Raw genomic sequence first — 19140 nt, 5'->3', positions numbered from 1 at the left:
ACCTAACCTACGTTATCATATTACAATTTATTTACTAGTCTAATATGAATACTTGTTTTAGGCCTTCCCTGCTGGTTCTGGACCCACTGATCGTACTACGTACATGTTCACATATGTTGATCCACAATTTGGGTGCCCAAAGCTAGAAGAACTTTTGGAGATTTACTGGAATCTTATGCCTGGTTACCAGGTGAAGACTGCTAGATTTATTTATATGTCGTAGATTAATTATAATGTTTTCAAGTTGAGTCAATGCTACGTCTTGGTTGCTATCTATAAAAGTACATGATTTGCCTGATCTTATTTTCTCAATAATGTATTCGCTAGTCAACCAAAGGTGATTTATGCAATAACGTCATGTGTGATACAATATTTTAGGAAATAAAGTGTTTCATGTTGTATGCTTGCACCATGTTCTATAGATGTACATAAACAGTGATTACTCATGGGTCTATGGATATTCATCTACGTCACATGCATACATCAAGTTAGTAAGCTAGCTAATTGTCTGCATTATGTAATATTAACATTTCAAATCTTGATACCCTTCGATTAAAAGGCAATATGTGAAGCGCATGTGTTTACATATGCTTGATACATACCATCTTTCTCTTTTTATATATCTATGTAATTATACTTTGTTCTTATTACTCTAAATTTTGCGTTCATTTAGGATGCGATCCTTGAAAATTTGGATATAAGGAGAGTCATATTTGGGATTTTCCCAACTTATCGGGACAGGTAACAGAAGTAAATAATAGCCGATATCCTTCTCTTCCATTATTTGGATGATAGGTAACTATAAAATGCCAACACAATATGAATAAGCAATCTGCTGCACTACCACATGACGGCATATCATGTGCACAGCATAGTTGTTCAGTGGCTAAATTACATCACTGCACTACATTAGACACTATTTTCAGCTGGTCATTTTATACTTAAGAGGAATCATTTGTGTGTAATTTTCAATTTCACACATGAACATATGGAAGGTGTCAAACCCCCATATTTAACAGTTTTCTGATGATTGACCAGAGTTTGTCTATTCAGTGCTTGCAATCCCAGTTTTGCTAATTTTCATAGATTATCGTTTTGGATATGCAGTTCTTACCAAACCTTTTCCTTTTCATATGCCAACTCTTGACACAATTAATTCTACCATTTTCAGCCCACTGCCAGCTGCATTTGACCGTATCTTACAGGCATGCGATTTCTCTCAATGGAAGCCCGATTGCTTGTGCCACTTTGTTCATTAATTACTAACGCCCTTCACACCTCAGGTTGGTGATGCTAGTGGGATCCAGTCACCTGTTTCTTTTGGAGGTTTTGGAAGCTTGACAAGGCATCTTGGTCGCTTATCAAATGGTTTGTCCACTGATTTCTCTTAAACTGTAGGTTGCATGATCATCAAATAGGAATATACTTACTCCGGTATAAACAAAACTTAGTTAAAACTCTCACCAGAATTCATGCTCTTCTTAAAGGTCGGCTGGGCTTTCCCCTTTGAGCTTCCACCACTTTGTTCTTGTGATTTTAGCACCTTTGTCATGCAAAACATGTGCGTGAAAGCGGAAGTTGGCCATCACAAACGTATGTTGCACATTTCATATCCACGGGAATGGCGGGTTTTTACGTTTTGCTCACCAAGACTATCACAATCCTCCTCCTTTACCCGGGGTTGGGACCGGCTATTCCTAAAAAAAAGTAAAAAGGCACGTGCGGAATTCCGCTCTATATCATATCTGCCATTATTCATGCTCATAATCACATCTCATAGCATTTGTGGGTAAAAAGAACAGAAACAGTAAAGCCTATTTTCATCTGTCTCTGCTCCATCATGAACTACTTTTCAATCTGCCAAAACAGTAAATATTGTCCAATTCCATAAATGGCCGATTTGAAATCGACCAAAGGCTACTGGCCAACAAAGTTGATCCAACATAAGCAAGATCTTCTCCAAGCTACTAGCAAAATGGCTAACTATTGTTGTTTTTGGAACTGCAGGTGTATACGAAGCAGTTTCAGAAGATTTCCTGGATGCACATAGTTTGAGGCTGTTAAACCCTTATATGGTTAGTGTGCATAGAATCCTAGATTCGTGGTTTACATCTCATAGCATTATATGTAATTTGAAGCAGGGCCTCACTTGTTCGTCGATTGTGCAGCCAAATTTAAGTGCATCATGGTTGTTCCAAAGAGCAATGTCAACAAGGCCGCAGACAAATATTTCACCAACTTTTATTAATGAGCTTCTCTTTGCTAATTTTCAGTCGATGCAGGTAAATTATTTTGTAAGATACAATGTTGTTTCAGATCACTTATCTTATTAAACTATTATTTTATACAATGCCAGAAACTTGGGAATTCAGTACTTCGGCCATTTCTCCAGGTTGGTAGTTGGACACTGTAAATTGTGATACCTGGCAACAAGAAATGTTAGGGTTCGTATTTACTTCAAATGTGTGTCTGTAGGATGTAATTCAATTCGGACCTCTGGTGAAAACACTGGGCCTAGTAATGATCAGTCGGCCACAAATTCTGCCTTCCATATTTAAGCAGGTAGACATTTTTTTATATAATGTTTCATTCTGATTATTTTTAACTTTGATTTTCAGTTCAGGCTTTAGGCAAGCCATGTTATCTATTCATGAGGCTTACCTGGCCATTAGAGTTTATTTGTAACTTTTCCACACCTCCCATGTTTTCTTGTAGGTTGGACTTGGAGTTATCCTTAACTGGTCAAGCCATTTTGCGATGCTTGGTTACTACACATTCCTTTCCAGCTTTATCGATCCTGCTGTTAGGTATAACTAACCTATTTATCAATAGTAACAAATTCACATTTCAATACCATATACGTGCAACCTACCTGAAATTTGAGATGATTTCTACTTTCTGGATTTGCAAAGGCCTTGGGTTGAATCTTTGCCACCAAGGAACAAATATCAGTGGAAGCGATATCTTGAAGCATGGCAGTATGGAGCTGGCTTAGACTATCGTCAAGAGGAATAAAGCTTCAAAAACGAATTCTATACTTCCTCTGGAAAAACAATTATGTCAATACAGATGAAAGATTGTAGAGCAGATACAACTAAAAGTCAATGCAACACTTGTATATTTGTTTATATATTTTCTGGCAAGCTTATTCCCAATATAAAAGAATGTAATTTTCAGCAAAGATACAGTTCTTACCTGAAGTGAATATCTTATAAAAGAAGGCAAAGACTGATGTGAACATGTATTGTCTCGCATAATTTTCAAACAGTACAAAATCCATGTTAGGGAATTTTGGGGCTTGGCGATTGAGAAAACAGATACACTCTATAAGGCTGCAAGCAAAAGCAAAAAAAATATGAACTGGTTATTTGTAACAGTTTCACCAGGTTCATACAGGGAGATTTCGTGGTTTTGGGCTAAGTAATGAACGTACACTAATGAACATACAGTATCCTCTGTAACACTACCAGCCTTTGTATCTATAAAGAATGCCCTGTTTAAGATGTACATGCACGTCACAAAATACATATCAGAATGGAGCTGTGATTGGTCAGTACACCAAACATATTCTGAAGTCAAAATGGGCAAACTATAACTGCAAAACTCAGAGAAGATGCAAGATCAAAATGAAGCTGCGAAAATGTATTATAATTCAATTTTCTTTCAGTGATACATAAAAAAGGATGGCTCCTGAACGAAGCACTACAGATATATTTGCTCTATGCCAAAATCCTAACACTACCTGCATGTGTCGTTATACCAACAACTGCTGCTATCTTTTGACACATTCGATCTGAATAGTCAGATCTTGAATCCCAGCTTCATGAAATATCCGTGAAGCACTTTCTCTTATAACAGATTTGTCAGCTTCCGCTGATATACGAAGATGAAAAGTTCCTACAATATCAGTATTCGTTAAGTTCCATAAATGAACATCATGGACTCCAATCACACCCTCAATCCTCATGACATCATCCAATGCTACTTTCAAGTCCTTCTCATGGCTCCTTGGAACTCTTTGCAACAAAATCTCAGCAGAATTCCTCAACAGTGGAAGGACAGAAGCTACAATCATTATTGAAATGAAAACAGAGCAAATGGGATCTGCTATTAGCCATCCCTTGTATTTGATCAGCAAGGTTGAGATCACAACACCGACGCTTCCCATTGTGTCGGCTAGGACATGTAAGAAGATACCTTCCATGTTATGGTCGATGTGACGTTTGTTAGCTGGTTTACCATGGTTGTTTCCAGTTTCTGGTGATTCCAGTTCTCCATTACAAGACTGCGATTCTGAGTGATGAGAGTGCATATTTCTCAGTGGAATCTCAAGAAGTCCTTGCTCACTGCTGACGCTGTTGCAATCTTGATGAGAGTGACCTCCACCCTGCTGGTGATGTTCCATATGGCCATGGTGATGATGTTCGTGGCTACAGCCGTGGTGGCTATGTTGACTACTGGTGTTCTCCATGGAGGTACTGTGATGACTCTCCACATTGTTACTATGATGTTGGTAATTATGATGATGGCTCTTGTTTGTGTCTCCGTGATGACCAGAACATGCATTCTCCTCGTGCTGAACACTGTGATGAACATGATCATGATGGTGATCTTCATGGCCATGGTCGTGTGAATGAGAATGTGAATGGGAGTGAGAACAGCTACCACCATGCGCATGATGGTGCTCCTCGTGAAAGAAAACCAATCCAATGATATTTACGACAAGTCCACCAACTGAAACTGTCAAAAGGCTACTTGTCGATATCTCCCGAGGCTCAAGTATCCTCTCAAATGACTCCAACACAATCAGTGCCCCAACAAGTACCAAGAACACTGCATTAACATACCCAGATAGCACCTCAAACCTGCCCCTTCCGTAATTATACATTCCATTTGCAGGCAGCCTCGCAATGTATGATGCATATAGTCCAATTGCCAGAGCTGCACAGTCAAACAACATATGGCAAGCATCGGAGAGCAGCCCAAGACTATCGCTCATGAAACCGCTGGCGAACTCCACAAACATGTAAGCTGTGTTGATCAACAGAAAAGCAGCAATCTTCCTGGACTTGCGTTCACTGAGGATATGGCGGACTGGCCCCATGACCGCCTCGTACACCGACTCGGACACGCTGTCTGTGCTCCCAAGCTCAACATATCCTGAAGGGGCCAGCTCCCTGCTGGCGATCCACAAGAGGAAGCCACAAATTAAGAAGCCTGGTAAGAAGAGCTTTGGGTAGTACACCAGCTCCATCACAACAGTGCACACAAACGTCATGGCAAAATTCATGCTTGGCCTGCTGCCGCTGCTGTCATAGGCTTGCCGGCGCCCCAACGCCATGCCAAAGACAGCAGCGTTAAGGAGCAGCCACCAGAGCTGGGCAACCGGCACGGCTCCACCGCCATCGCTAGTGTCACTGCCACCGAGAAAGAAGAGGCCCACAAGTGCCGGCACGGAGAGGAAGGCGGCGGCCAGGGCAAATACTGCCGCACGGGCGTGGCGGCTGCGGGTGACATGTCGCCCTGATGCAGAGTGCTCGGCGGAGGATAGGAGGCCGGAGGCGAAGGGGAGCACGAGAAGCACGGAGTGGGAAGGCGATATGGCCGCGAGCGAAAGGGAGGCGGCGACGACGGAGATAACGCGGCGGCGGGAGGGACGGTTGAGGGCGCGGGCGAGCAATGCGCCGGCGGAGTCCGCGAGGACGACGAGGCCGGGGGAGGGGATGAGGTGGAGGGACGCGAACCGGAGGAGAAGGGACAGCGCTAGGAAGAGGGCGGGGCGGAGGAGGTGGCGGACCGCCGGGAAGGGGTGGGGCTGGGTCTTGGTGGCTGTGGGCATGACGACGACCGCGACGGCGGAGAGGATGGCGAGGAGCGGCGGGAGCAGGAAAAGGTGGGGCAGGGAGGGGAGCGCTCGGGCGGCGGACGCAAGAAGGAAGAGCGAGTGGAGTGCGAGGAGGCGGAGGAGCGCAGCGGCGTACGGGGAAGCGCCGGCACCGGCGGCGGCGCCGGCGGGGATGCGCGTCTTGGATGGGGTGGGGAGTGGCGTGGTGGGGAAGCGGAAGGAGGGGTGGGCGGCGAGGCGCGGCGGCACGGCGAGGCGAAGGTGAGGCACGTGCCGGGCTGAGGGGGAGCCGTCCGAGGCGGCCATCGGCGGCGGATCGGGGAAGATGGGGGACTGCGGGTCGAGTCCAGGCGTTGACGGAGTCTCTCGTCACTCGTCAGTCAGGGGTTGTGTTCTTTTCCTTTTCTATTGGAGACGATCGCCATATCGTGACCTCTTTTCTTTTTACACGAAACAACGGAGCTGTATCGTCTCCACTCCTTTTTCTCATAAAAATGTCTCAGCCAGGGCGGGTCCCATCTATTTTAGACACCAAATCTATCCGGGTTACTTGGGCCCCTAGTCCTCGATGTAAGAGGGCCGCCACCGGGGAGGGCAAACCCTAAGCAAAGCACAACATCCACGGTCGACCACAATGCTACTTGGGCTCCTAGTCCTCGATGTAAGAGGGCCGCCACCGAGGGGAAGGGCAAACCCTAAGCAAAGCACAACATCCACGGTCAACCACAATGCTACTTGGGCCCCTAGTCCTCGATGTAAGAGGGCCGCCACCGGGGGGAAGGGCAAACCCTAAGAAAAACACAACATCCATGGTCGACCAAAACGCTACTGCGAGAGGATCAAGCAGATGACGCGTGAGCGCTACCCTAACAACCCGACTCGGAGGCACTCGAGGAGCGGTGTGGGCCGTACTTTGAGGGGATGAAGAGGAGGCGAAGGCACATGAAGAGGCAACACCGAAGGCAGAGCACGGGTGGGCACATATGGAAGCGGTTTGCGGCGTATGCTCGGATGATCACTGTCGCTTCCACTCACCGAGCAATGGCCAAGGCCCATACCATGCTAGTTGGGGCTCGTTCGGTGCTGGTGGTTGCATGTGGAGCTGAGGGGGGTCGCGGTGCACCCGGCCACGGCCGACGAGCGATAAGAAGTGGGCTTTGCTCAAGTCATTCCACACTGCCCAGCGCGGCGAAGCCGCTCGATAGCTCAAGCCAACGCGCACATGAGGGCGGCCAAGTGCAATGCCACCCAAGCGTCCCTGCTGATGAGGATATCTCAGCCATCAACAATGCACAAAACATCAATGGACCTATCACAAGAAGTCGCGCAAAAAAAAATAAGTGATCAGGTGAACGCTAACCTAAGTTTATCTTGTAATACCTACCTTAATGAGATGGATATGCTTTCATCCACTTTTCCATTGTTTTTATTCAGGAACAAGGTTGAAGGTTGCCCACAATAATGAAGAACAAAGTCACCAACAACAAGTTTCAAGACATCAACACAAGTCTCGAACAAATCTGCTGCCACCAGTTTTGTCTCTAAACTTTCTTCATGGCAACGCCATATACTGGAGAGACAGGGCCAGTGGGCTATACCAAAAGAAGCTCCATCAAATTATTTTTCCAACAAAAAAAATCTCACATCATTTCGAGTTCTGGAGCCAAAGTAATGGCTATTTTGGTAGAAGGTGGCCAGGTTGTTAAAGTTTCGGGAATTCCCGAGAAGCCTCTCAATAACCCCTCAAGTTGACTATCTGTCGTCGTCGTGGAACGGCAGATGCCATAGGATGGCTTAAGTTGGGACCGGATGTACGCTTGAGGATCCGGGTGAGGGGAAGGTTAAGAAGAAAAGTGAGAATGAACTCAAGATTGTATTGATGAACTTGGCCGATGGCCAGAGGTAGACGATGTACGGTACAAGAACTTCCTCTACTAGCCACTGGATCGATCCCCCCACACAGGGATGTGCCTCCTCTCCTTATATAGGGGAGAGGTGGCTTACAAGCTAGGGAAGAAACCCTAATGGCATTTTTTATGAGCTAAGCTACTTTACAAAGCTTCTTTGGCCCCAGTGACGATGCTTTCGTCTTTAATCAGGGGCTGATGACCTCGTCCGGTTTCTTTTAGGTCATCTTCAGCTTTGGCGTCAGGGCTTCGATTAAAGCTGAAGTGCTTCGCTCATCTTGTCCTTTAGTCCTTGAAGGAATCTTTGACTGGAGTGCCGACAAGCTACAGTTGAGGACCGGCTTCTTACCCTTTGTATCTCAATTTCTCTTCTTGGGCATATCTCCGGTTTAGATATCACCGGTTGCCTTTACTCCGGTATACCCCTCCTGGTATACCGGATTGTTTCATCCAACACTGTTAAACTAAACCATCAGAATCTGGTTTATTCTTTAATCCAGTTTAGTTTATGCCGCTTGATACGTCTCCGACGTATCGATAATTTCTTATGTTCTATGCCATATTATTGATGATACCTACATGTTTTATGCACACTTTATGTCATATTCGTGCATTTTCTGGAACTAACCTATTAACAAGATGCCGAAGTGCCGCTTCTGTTTTCTGCTGTTTTTGGTTTCGAAATCCTAGTAACGAAATATTCTCGGAATTGGACGAAACGAAGACCCGGGGGCCTATTTTGCCACGAACCTTCCGGAAGACCGAAGAGCATACGAAGTGGGGCCACGAGGTGGCCAAACCACAAGGCGGCGCGGCCAAGGGGGCCCGCGCCGCCCGTGGTGTGGGCCCCTCGTCGGCCCCCGACTTTGCCCTTCCGCCTACTTAAAGCCTCCGTCGCGAAACCCACGAGACGAAAAACCACGATATGGAAAACCTTACCGAGACGCCGCCGCCGCCGATCCCATCTCGGGGGATTCCGGAGATCTCCTCCGGCACCCTCGCCGGAGAGGGGATTCATCTCCCGGAGGACTCTACACCGCCATGGTCGCCTCCGGAGTGATGAGTGAGTAGTTCACCCCTGGACTATGGGTCCATAGCAGTAGCTAGATGGTTGCCTCCTCCTCATTGTGCTTCATTGTTGGATCTTGTGAGCTGCCTAACATGATCAAGATCATCTATCTCGTAATACTCTATGTTGTGTTTGTCGGGATCCGATGGATAGAGAATACCATGTTATGTTAATTATCAAGTTATTGCATATGTGTTGTTTATGATCTTGCATGCTCTCCGTTATTAGTAGAGGCTCCGGCCAAGTTGATGCTAGTAACTCCAAGAGGGAGTATTTATGCTCGATAGTGGGTTCATGCCCGCATTGACACCTGGGACGAGTGATGAAAGTTCTAAGGTTGTGTTGTGCTGTTGCCACTAGGGATAAAACATTGGCGCTATGTCCGAGGATGTAGTTGTTGATTACATTACGCACCATACTTAATGCAATTGTCTCGTTGCTTTGCAACTTAATACTGGAAGGGGTTCGGACGATAACCTGAAGGTGGACTTTTTAGGCATAGATGCAGTTGGATGGCGGTCTATGTACTTTGTCGTAATGCCCAATTAAATCTCACTCTACTTATCATGACATGTATGTGCATTGTTATGCCCTCTCTATTTGTCAATTGCCCGACTGTAATTTGTTCACCCAACATGCTTTTATCTTATGGGAGAGACACCTCTAGTGAACTGTGGACCCCGGTCCATTCTTTAATACTCGAAATACAAATCTGCTCGCAATACTTGTGTTTTCCTGTTTTCTCTGCAAACAATCATCTTCCACACAATACGGTTAACCCTTTGTTACAGCAAGCCGGTGAGATTGACAACCTCACTGTTTCGTTGGGGCAAAGTACTTTGGTTGTGTTGTGCAGGTTCCACGTTGGCGCCGGAATCCCCGGTGTTGCGCCGCACTACATCCCGCCGCCATCAACCTTCAACGTGCTTCTTGGCTCCTCCCTGGTTCGATAAACCTTGGTTTCTTTCTGAGGGAAAACTTGCTGCTGTGCGCATCATACCTTCCTCTTGGGGTTGCCCAACGAACGTGTGAAATACACGCCATCAAGCTCTTTTTCCGGCGCCGTTGTCGGGGAGATCAAGACACGCCGCAAGGGGAGTCTCCACTTCTCAATCTCTTTACTTTGTTTTTGTCTTGCTTTATTTTATTTACTACTTTGTTTGCTGCATTATATCAAAACACAAAAAAATTAGTTGCTAGTTTTACTTTATTTACTTGTCTTGTTTGCTATATCAAAAACACAAAAAAATTAGTATACTTGCATTTACTTTATCTAGTTTGCTTTATTTACTATCTGCTAAAATGGCTACCCCTGAAAATACTAAGTTGTGTGACTTCACTAGCACAAATAATAATGATTTCTTATGCACACCTATTGCTCCACCTGCTACTACAGCTGGAATTCTTTGAAATTAAACACTGCTTTACTCGAATCTTGTTATGCGAGAGCAATTTTCAAGTGTTAGTTCCGATGATGCTGCTGCCCATCTCAATAATTTTGTTGAACTATGTGAAATGCAAAAGTATAAAGATGTAGATGGTGACATTATAAAATTAAAATTGTTCCCTTTCTCATTAAGAGGAAGAGCTAAAGATTGGTTGCTATCTCTCGCCTAAGAATAGTATTGATTCATGGACTAAATGCAAGGATGCTTTTATTGGTAGATATTATCCCCCTGCTAAAATTATATCTTTGAGGAGTAGCATAATGAATTTTAAACAATTGGATAATGAACATGTTGCTCAAGCTTGGGAAAGAATGAAATCTCTCGGTTAAAAATTGCCCAACCCATGGACCGACTACTTGGATGATCATCCAAACCTTCTATGCGAGGACTAAATTTTTCTTCGCGGAATTTATTGGATTCAGCTGCTGGAGGTACCTTTATGTCCATCACTCTTGGTGAAGCAACAAAGCTTCTTGATAATATGATGATTAATTACTCTGAATGGCACACGGAAAGAGCTCCACAAGGTAAGAAAGTAAATTCTGTTGAAGAATCCTCTTCCTTGAATGATAAGGTTGATGCTATTATGTCTATGCTTGTGAATGATAGGACTAATGTTGATCCTAATAATGTTCCATTAGCTTCATTGGTTACCCAAGAAGAACATATTGATGTAAACTTCATTAAAAATAATAATTTCAACAACAATGCTTATCGGAACAATTCTAGTAATAACTATAGGCCATATCCTTATAATAATGGTAACGGTTATGCTAATTCTTATGGGAATTCTTACAACAATAATAGGAATACACCCCCTGGACTTGAAGCTATGCTTAAAGAATTTATTAGTACACAAACTGCCTTTAACAAATCTGTTGAGGAAAAGCTCAATAAAATTGATATTCTTGTTTCTAGAGTTGATAGTCTTGCCTCTAATGTTGATCTTTTGAAATCGAAAGTTATGCCTAATAGGGATATTGAAAATAAAATTGTTACTACAGCAAATGCCATCCAAGTTAGAATTAATGAGAATATAAGATTAATGGCTGAACTGCGTGCTATGTGGGATAGAGAAGAAAATGAAAAACAAGCTAAAAAGGAAAATGTAGCTAAAGTTTGGACTATTACCACCACTAGAAATTCACATGTTGCTGCACCTCCTACTATCAATGATAAAATAATTGGTGTTGGCAATGCTTCTACTCCTAGTGCAAAGCGCGCAAAATTACCTAAAACTGCTGAAACTGTCTGTGATAAAACTGCTGAAATTTTTTCCAACCTTGGAGATGATAATCCCATTGCTTTAGATTGTAATGATTTAGATTTTGATGATTGCCACATCTCTGAAGTTATAAAGTTCTTACAAAAACTAGCTAAGAGTCCCAATGCTAGCGCTGTAAACTTGGCTTTCACAAAACATATTACAAATGCTCTCATAAAAGCTAGAGAAGAGAAACTAAAACTTGAAACTTCTATTCCTAGAAAGCTAGAGGATGGTTGGGAGCCCATCATTAAAATGAGAGTCAAAGATTTTGATTGTAATTCTTTATGTGATCTTGGTGCAAGTATTTCTGTTATGCCTAAAAAAGTCTATGATATGCTTGACTTGCCACCATTGAAAAACTGTTATCTAGATGTTAATCTCGCTGATAATGCTAAAAAGAAACCTTTGGAGAAAGTTGATAATGTTCATATTATGGTTAACAATAACCTTGTCCCCGTTGATTTTGTTGTCTTGGATATTGAATGCAATGCATCTTGCCCCATTATATTGGGAAGACCTTTTCTTCGAACCGTTGGTGCTACTATTGATATGAAGGAAGGTAATATTAAATATCAATTTCCTCTCAAGAAAGGTATGGAACACTTCCCTAGAAAGAGAATGAAGTTACCTTATGATTCTATTATTAGAACAAATTATGATGTTGATGCTTCGTCTTTTGATGTTACTTGATATATATACTTTCTGCGCCTAGCTGAAAGGCGTTAAAGTAAAGCGCTTATGGGAGACAACCCATGTTTTTACTACAGTATTTTTGTTTTATATTTGTGTCTTGGAAGTTGTTTACTACTGTAGCAACCTCTCCTTATCTTAGTTTTGAGTTTTGTTGTGCCAAGTAAAGTCTTTGATAGTAAAGTAAGTACTAGATTTGGATTACTGCGCAGTTCCAGATTTCTTTGCTGTCACGAATCTGGGTCTACCTCCCTGTAGGTAGCTCAGAAAATTAAGCCAATTTACGTGCATGATCCTCAGATATGTACGCAACTTTCATTCAATTTGAGCATTTTCATTTGAGCAAGTCTTGTGGCCTAATAAAATCCATCTTTACGGACTGTTCTGTTTTGACAGATTCTGCCTTTTATTTCGCATTGCCTCTTTCGCTATTTTGGATGAATTTCTTTGATCCATTAATGTCCAGTAGCTTTATGCAATGTCCAGAAGTGTTAAGAATGATTGTGTCACCTCTGAACATGTTAATTTTTATTGTGCACTAACCCTCTAATGAGTTGTTTCGAGTTTGGTGTGGAGGAAGTTTTCAAGGATCAAGAGAGGAGTATGATGCATTATGATCAAGGAGAGTGAAAGCTCTAAGCTTGGGGATGCCCCGGTGGTTCACCCCTGCATATTCTAAGAAGACTCAAGCGTCTAAGCTTGGGGATGCCCAAGGCATCCCCTTCTTCATCGACAACATTATCAGGTTCTTCCCCTGAAACTATATTTTTATTCCGTCACATCTTATGCACTTTGCTTGGAGCGTCGGTTTGTTTTTGTTTTTTGTTTTGTTTGAATAAAATGGATCCTAGCATTCACTTTATGGGAGAGAGACACGCTCCGCTGTAGCATATGGACAAGTATGTCTTTAGGCTCTACTCATAGTATTCATGGCGAAGTTTCTTCTTCGTTAAATTGTTATATGGTTGGAATTAGAAAATGCGACATGTAGTAACTCTAAAATGTCTTGGATAATTTGATACTTGGCAATTGTTGTGCTCACGTTTAAGCTCTTGCATCATATACTTTGCACCCATTAATGAAGAAAGACTTAGAGCTTGCTAATTTGGTTTGCATATTTGGTTTCTCTAGAGTCTAGATAATATCTAGTATTGAGTTTTGAACGACAAGGAAGACGGTGTGGAGTCTTATAATGTTTACAATATGTCTTTTATGTGAGTTTTGCTGCACCGTTCATCCTTGTGTTTGTTTCAAATAACCTTGCTAGCCTAAACCTTGTATCGAGAGGGAATACTTCTCATGCATCCAAAATCCTTGAGCCAACCACTATACCATTTGTGTCCACCATACCTACCTACTACATGGTATTTCTCCGCCATTCCAAAATAAATTGCTTGAGTGCTACCTTTAAAATTCCATCATCCACCTTTGCAATATATAGCTCATGGGACAAATAGCTTAAAAACTATTGTGGTATTGAATATGTACGTATGCACTTTATCTCTTATTAAGTTGCTTGTTGTGCGATAACCATGCTTCGGGGACGCCATCAACTATTCTTTGTTGAATATCATGTGAGTTGCTATGCATGTCCGTCTTGTCCGAAGTAAGAGAGATCTACCACCTTAATGGTTGGAGCATGCATATTGTTAGAGAAGAACATTGGGCCGCTAACTAAAGCCATGAATCATGGTGGAAGTTTCGGTTTTGGACATATATCCTCAATATCATATGAGAATAATAATTGTTGCCACATGCTTATGCATTAAAGAGGAGTCCATTATCTGTTGTCCATGTTGTCCCGGTATGGATGTCTAAGTTGAGAATAATCAAAAGCGAGAAATCCAAAATGCGAGCTTTCTCCTTAGACCTTTGTACAGGCGGCATGGAGGTACCCCATTGTGACACTTGGTTAAAACATGTGCATTGCAAAGATCCGGTAGTCCAAGCTAATTAGGACAAGGTGCGGGCACTATTAGTATACTATGCATGAGGCTTGCAACTTGTAAGATATAATTTACATAACTCATATGCTTTATTACTACCGTTGACAAAATTGTTTCATGTTTTCAAAATAAAAGCTCTAGCACAAATATAGCAATCAATGCTTTCCTCTTTGAAGGACCATTCTTTTACTTTTATGTTGAGTCAGTTCACCTATCTCTCTCCACCTCAAGAAGCAAACACTTGTGTGAACTGTGCATTGATTCCTACATACTTGCATATTGTACTTGTTATATTACTCTATGTTGACAATTATCCATGAGATATACATGTTACAAGTTGAAAGCAACCGCTGAAACTTAATCTTCCTTTGTGTTGCTTCAATACCTTTACTTTGATTTATTGCTTTATGAGTTAACTCTTATGCAAGACTTGTTGATACTTGTCTTAAAGTACTATTCATGAAAAGTCTTTGCTTTATGATTCACTTGTTTACTCATGTCATTACCATTGTTTTGATCGCTGCATCCACTACATATGTTTACAAATAGTATGATCAAGGTTATGATGGCATGTCACTTCGAAATTATCTTTGTTATCGTTTTACCTGCTCGGGACGAGCGAGAACTAAGCTTGGGGATGCTTGATACGTCTCCGACGTATCGATAATTTCTTATGTTCTATGCCATATTATTGATGATACCTACATGTTTTATGCACACTTTATGTCATATTCGTGCATTTTCTGGAACTAACCTATTAACAAGATGCCGAAGTGCCGATTCTTTGTTTTCGCTGTTTTTGGTTTCGAAATCCTAGTAACGAAATATTCTCGGAATTGGACGAAACGAAGACCCGGGGGCCTATTTTGCCACGAACCTTCCGGAAGACCGAAGAGCATACGAAGTGGGGTCACGAGGTGGCCAAACCACAAGGCGGCGCGGCCAAGGGGGGCCCGCGCCGCCTGTGGTGTGGGCCCCTCGTCGGCCCCCCGACTCGCCCTTCCGCCTACTTAAAGCCTCCGTCGCGAAACCCCCGAGGCGAAAAACCACGATACGGAAAACCTTACCGAGACGCCGCCGCCGCCGATCCCATCTCGGGGGATTACGGAGATCTCCTCCGGCACCACTGCCGGAGAGGGGATTCATCTCCCGGAGGACTCTACACCGCCATGGTCGCCTCCGGAGTGATGAGTGAGTAGTTCACCCCTGGACTATGGGTCCATAGCAGTAGCTAGATGGTTGTCTCCTCCTCATTGTGCTTCATTGTTGGATCTTGTGAGCTGCCTAACATGATCAAGATCATCTATCTGTAATACTCTATGTTGTGTTTGTCGGGATCCGATGGATAGAGAATACCATGTTATGTTAATTATCAAGTTATTGCATATGTGTTGTTTATGATCTTGCATGCTCTCCGTTATTAGTAGAGGCTCGGCCAAGTTGATGCTAGTAACTCCAAGAGGGAGTATTTATGCTCGATAGTGGGTTCATGCCTGCATTGACACCGGGACGAGTGACGGAAAGTTCTAAGATTGTGTTGTGATGTTGCCACTAGGGATAAAACATTGGCGCTATGTCCGAGGATGTAGTTGTTGATTACATTACGCACCATACTTAATGTAATTGTCTGTTGCTTTGCAACTTAATGCTTGGAAGGGGTTCGGACGATAACTCTGAAGGTGGACTTTTTAGGCATAGATGCGGTTGGATGGCGGTCTATGTACTTTGTCGTAATACCCAATTAAATCTCACTTGTACTTATCATGACATGTATGTGCATTGTTATGCCCTCTCTATTTGTCAATTGCCCGATCGTAATTTGTTCACCCAACATGCTTTTATCTTATGGGAGAGACACCTCTAGTGAGCTGTGGACCCCGGTCCATTCTTTAATACTTGAAATACAAATCTGCTTGCAATACTTGTTTTTCTTGTTTTCTCTCGCAAACAATCATCTTCCACACAATACGGTTAACCCTTTGTTACAGCAAGCCGGTGAGATTGACAACCTCACCGTTTCGTTGGGGCAAAGTACTTTGGTTGTGTTGTGCGGGTTCCAGAGTTGGCGCCGGAATCCCCGGTGTTGCGCCGCACTACATCCCGCCGCCATCAACCTTCAACGTGCTTCTTGGCTCCTCCTGGTTCGATAAACCTTGGTTTCTTTCTGAGGGAAAACTTGCTGCTGTGCGCATCATACCTTCCTCTTGGGGTTGCCCAACGAACGTGTGAAATACACGCCATCACCAGTATCACCTTTTCCGGTATACCCCTTGGGTATATCGGTATACTCCTTGGGTATACCGGATTGCTCAACCTAGGCGACCTTCAAACCGGCATCTTATGCCGGTTTTCCGGTATCTTTATCTTTGGTTAGAAATGACCATGTATGGATTACCTGTGTAAACCGGTTTCTGGTTATCTTACTTAGCCAAACTTGGCACACTCTTGACCTACCGGGGTTCATCCCCCCGACATTAGTCCCCGAAGCTGGTGCGGGTCAGCGGTGCTAGCCGATGGGCCGTACCAGGTTCACTCAAACTCCATATCGGATTAGTTATTCCGGTTTTTATTTTTATCGCTCCGAACATCGTCTGCGTTTTTCCAACGTAGGACCGCACCTAACCGGAAACATTCATAACTTATCCGTTTTTTAACCGACGGCCCCCTTAATCAATTCATCCTCGAAGAAGGGCCCTACTGCACCTCCGCCGGTTTCTTTTATCAACAAGCCTCCGTCCGCTGAAAAATTTGCATTCTCATAGCATGATATTAACCAATACCGGTTTACACATGAAACCCGATGTATATACTCACAGTCCCCAAGATTCGGGTTAAGTGAGAAACACTTAGCTTGAATCTTCTAAAAAATCCGGTATGCATAGTCCCCGAATTTCGGATTAAGTATGCACATAAAGCACTTCCTATTTTTTGGCATCTTTTCATACCGGTATATAGCCTTTTTGGGTGTTTACCGGAATAGATTTTGCCAGTTTGGACATGTTTGACACTTTGCCTGCTTGGGCTTTTGTCTCATATACCGGTATATAGCCTTCTTGGGCGTTTACCGGAATAGATTTTTCCAGCTTGGGCATGTTTGACATTTTGCCTGCTTGGACTTTTGTCATATACCGGTGTGAAGCCGAAGAACCCGTTGAAGAGACTGTTGAAGATACCGCCACTGCCGACAACGAACCGGCCACCACTGGCCAAGCTCCGGGGAGTTCCTCTCCGAAATATGTCTGATGAACCTTATCCCTGTTTCTCAAAAAACCACTCGTGAAATCCCCGGTATGCCGGGTGGGATGATGTAATATACAGTTAAATCCTTTTGGTGCCTCGAACTAAGTAGCTTTTAGGTCTGGTATGCTTAGACTTGCTAAGTCCGGTATGTTTTAAACTATGTTTGGTTTCCGTGAACCGTTATGTCAAGCACTCTAGGTTCAATCCCGAGTTCAATCCGGTGTTTGCTTAGCTTTCTGACTTTGGCTCTGTCTACCTCTTTTGGATGTTTTGACGTATGAGGTCCAAAGTCTTTCTGCCAAACATACAATTTCTTGAACTTAGAGAAAAAACTTCGAGTAACTCGAAAATTTTGCAAAAAACCAGTATGACCGGGGTTAGTTAAATTTTATTCTGGATTGTTTGCTTTCGGTTTCTTTCTCGTCGTTCATGTGTTCAAATCCTTCCAGTTTGTCTTGCTTGCCATGAAGCCAGGTTGCGGACAGCAGCTAAGTCGAAGACTTACCCTTAGGTTAAACACAGTAATGAATTGGAAAAGAGAATTTCAAACAAACAAACCGGCATACAGAAAAAATAAACATATTGCATTGATAGAGGCCTAAAGTGGTAAACACTCCGGATTCATTCCCGAGTTCAATCCAATGCATGCTTAGCTCTTTTACTTTTGCTCTGTCTACCTCTTTTGGGTGTTTTGACGTATGAGGCCCAAAGTTCTTTTGTCAAGCAAACAATTTCTTGAACTTAGAGAAAAAACTCGAATTCTTTTACAAAAAACGGTATAACCGGGGTTAGTTAAACTTTCTTCCGGATTATTTGTTTTCGGTTTCTTTTTCGTCTTTCATGTGTTCAAATCCTTCCGGTTTGTCTTTCTTGCCATGAAGCCGGGTTGCGGACATCAGCTAAGTCGAAGATTTACCTTTAGGTTAAACACACTAGTAAACCGGAAAAGCAAACCTTAAGCAAACAAACCGGTATACGGAAAAAAATAAACATATTGCATGCAATTTCGATAAAGGCAGTTCCCGAGAAACATTCGAGGTGCCGGCGTACTACTGATAGCAAATAAGGTACAAAAAAGAACTCCTTACATTACATCTTCGGGAATGGAAAGGGCGGAGAAGGGCTACATTCCATAGAAGCTCGACGGTCATCATCACCTCGACGCTGTCGGCGGCGCGGTCGGAGCGCGAGCCGCGGGCAGCTGCAGATCTTGGTGGATCCGGCGACACCAGCACCAGCGAGAGGTACCGGGGCTCCGGCACGGTGCCGAGGTAGACACGGTGCGAGCCGAACTCGATGATGCGGCCGTTCTTGGGGAAGCGGCCGCCGTTGGTGAAGCAACCAGCGTTGTCTTTGATGAAATCCAGCGAGCCGAGGCGCTGGACGAGGCCAGAAACCACGTGCTCGCCGGAGACGGTGAGAAGACCCGCCCGGATATGAACTCCAGCAAGCGCAACTGCTAGCCCCACGGTGGACGCCAACTGTCGTCGTGGTGAAACGACAGATACTATAGGATGGCTTAAGTTGGGGCCGGATGTACGCTTGAGGATCCAGGTGAGGGGAAGGTTAAGAAGGAAAGTGAGAATGAACTCAAGATTGTATCGATGAACTTGGACGATGGCCAGAGGTAGACGATGTACGGTACAAGAACTTCCTCTACTCGCCACTGGATCGATCCCCCCGCACAGGGGTGTGCCTCCTCTCCTTATATAGGGGAGATGTGGCTTA

The 19140-nt window shown here is 43.6% G+C and overlaps 2 protein-coding genes and 1 long non-coding RNA gene across 3 annotated transcripts; 1 reads left to right on the top strand and 2 right to left on the bottom strand.

Annotated features, from left to right (window-relative positions):
- Nucleotides 1-48: 48 nt before the first annotated feature.
- Nucleotides 49-3240, top strand: LOC124683051. The gene is made up of 10 exons (XM_047217630.1): nucleotides 49-190; nucleotides 674-741; nucleotides 1172-1205; nucleotides 1284-1368; nucleotides 2008-2075; nucleotides 2169-2282; nucleotides 2357-2392; nucleotides 2476-2562; nucleotides 2716-2807; nucleotides 2913-3240. Exons 1-10 carry the CDS (start codon nucleotides 104-106, stop codon nucleotides 3013-3015), a joined length of 774 nt encoding a protein of 257 aa, XP_047073586.1. The 5' UTR covers nucleotides 49-103; the 3' UTR covers nucleotides 3016-3240.
- On the bottom strand, nucleotides 3230-3484 carry LOC124683061. Its single transcript, XR_006996537.1, has 2 exons — nucleotides 3434-3484; nucleotides 3230-3332 (listed from the first exon to the last, which is right to left on the bottom strand). It is a non-coding gene; the product is annotated as an uncharacterized LOC124683061 (long non-coding RNA).
- Nucleotides 3485-3618: 134 nt separating this feature from the next.
- Nucleotides 3619-6151, bottom strand: LOC124652528. Its single transcript, XM_047191561.1, has one exon. The coding sequence runs from the start codon at nucleotides 6149-6151 to the stop codon at nucleotides 3773-3775; it is 2379 nt and encodes a 792-aa protein (XP_047047517.1). The 3' UTR covers nucleotides 3619-3772.
- Between the last annotated feature and the right edge of the window lie 12989 nt (nucleotides 6152-19140).

This window comes from Lolium rigidum, chromosome 1 (genome assembly GCF_022539505.1).
Source record: "Lolium rigidum isolate FL_2022 chromosome 1, APGP_CSIRO_Lrig_0.1, whole genome shotgun sequence".
Classification (NCBI taxonomy): Eukaryota; Viridiplantae; Streptophyta; class Magnoliopsida; order Poales; family Poaceae; genus Lolium; species Lolium rigidum.
Note: the sequence above shows the minus strand (reverse complement) of the source record. Positions and strands in the feature narration are given on the sequence as shown.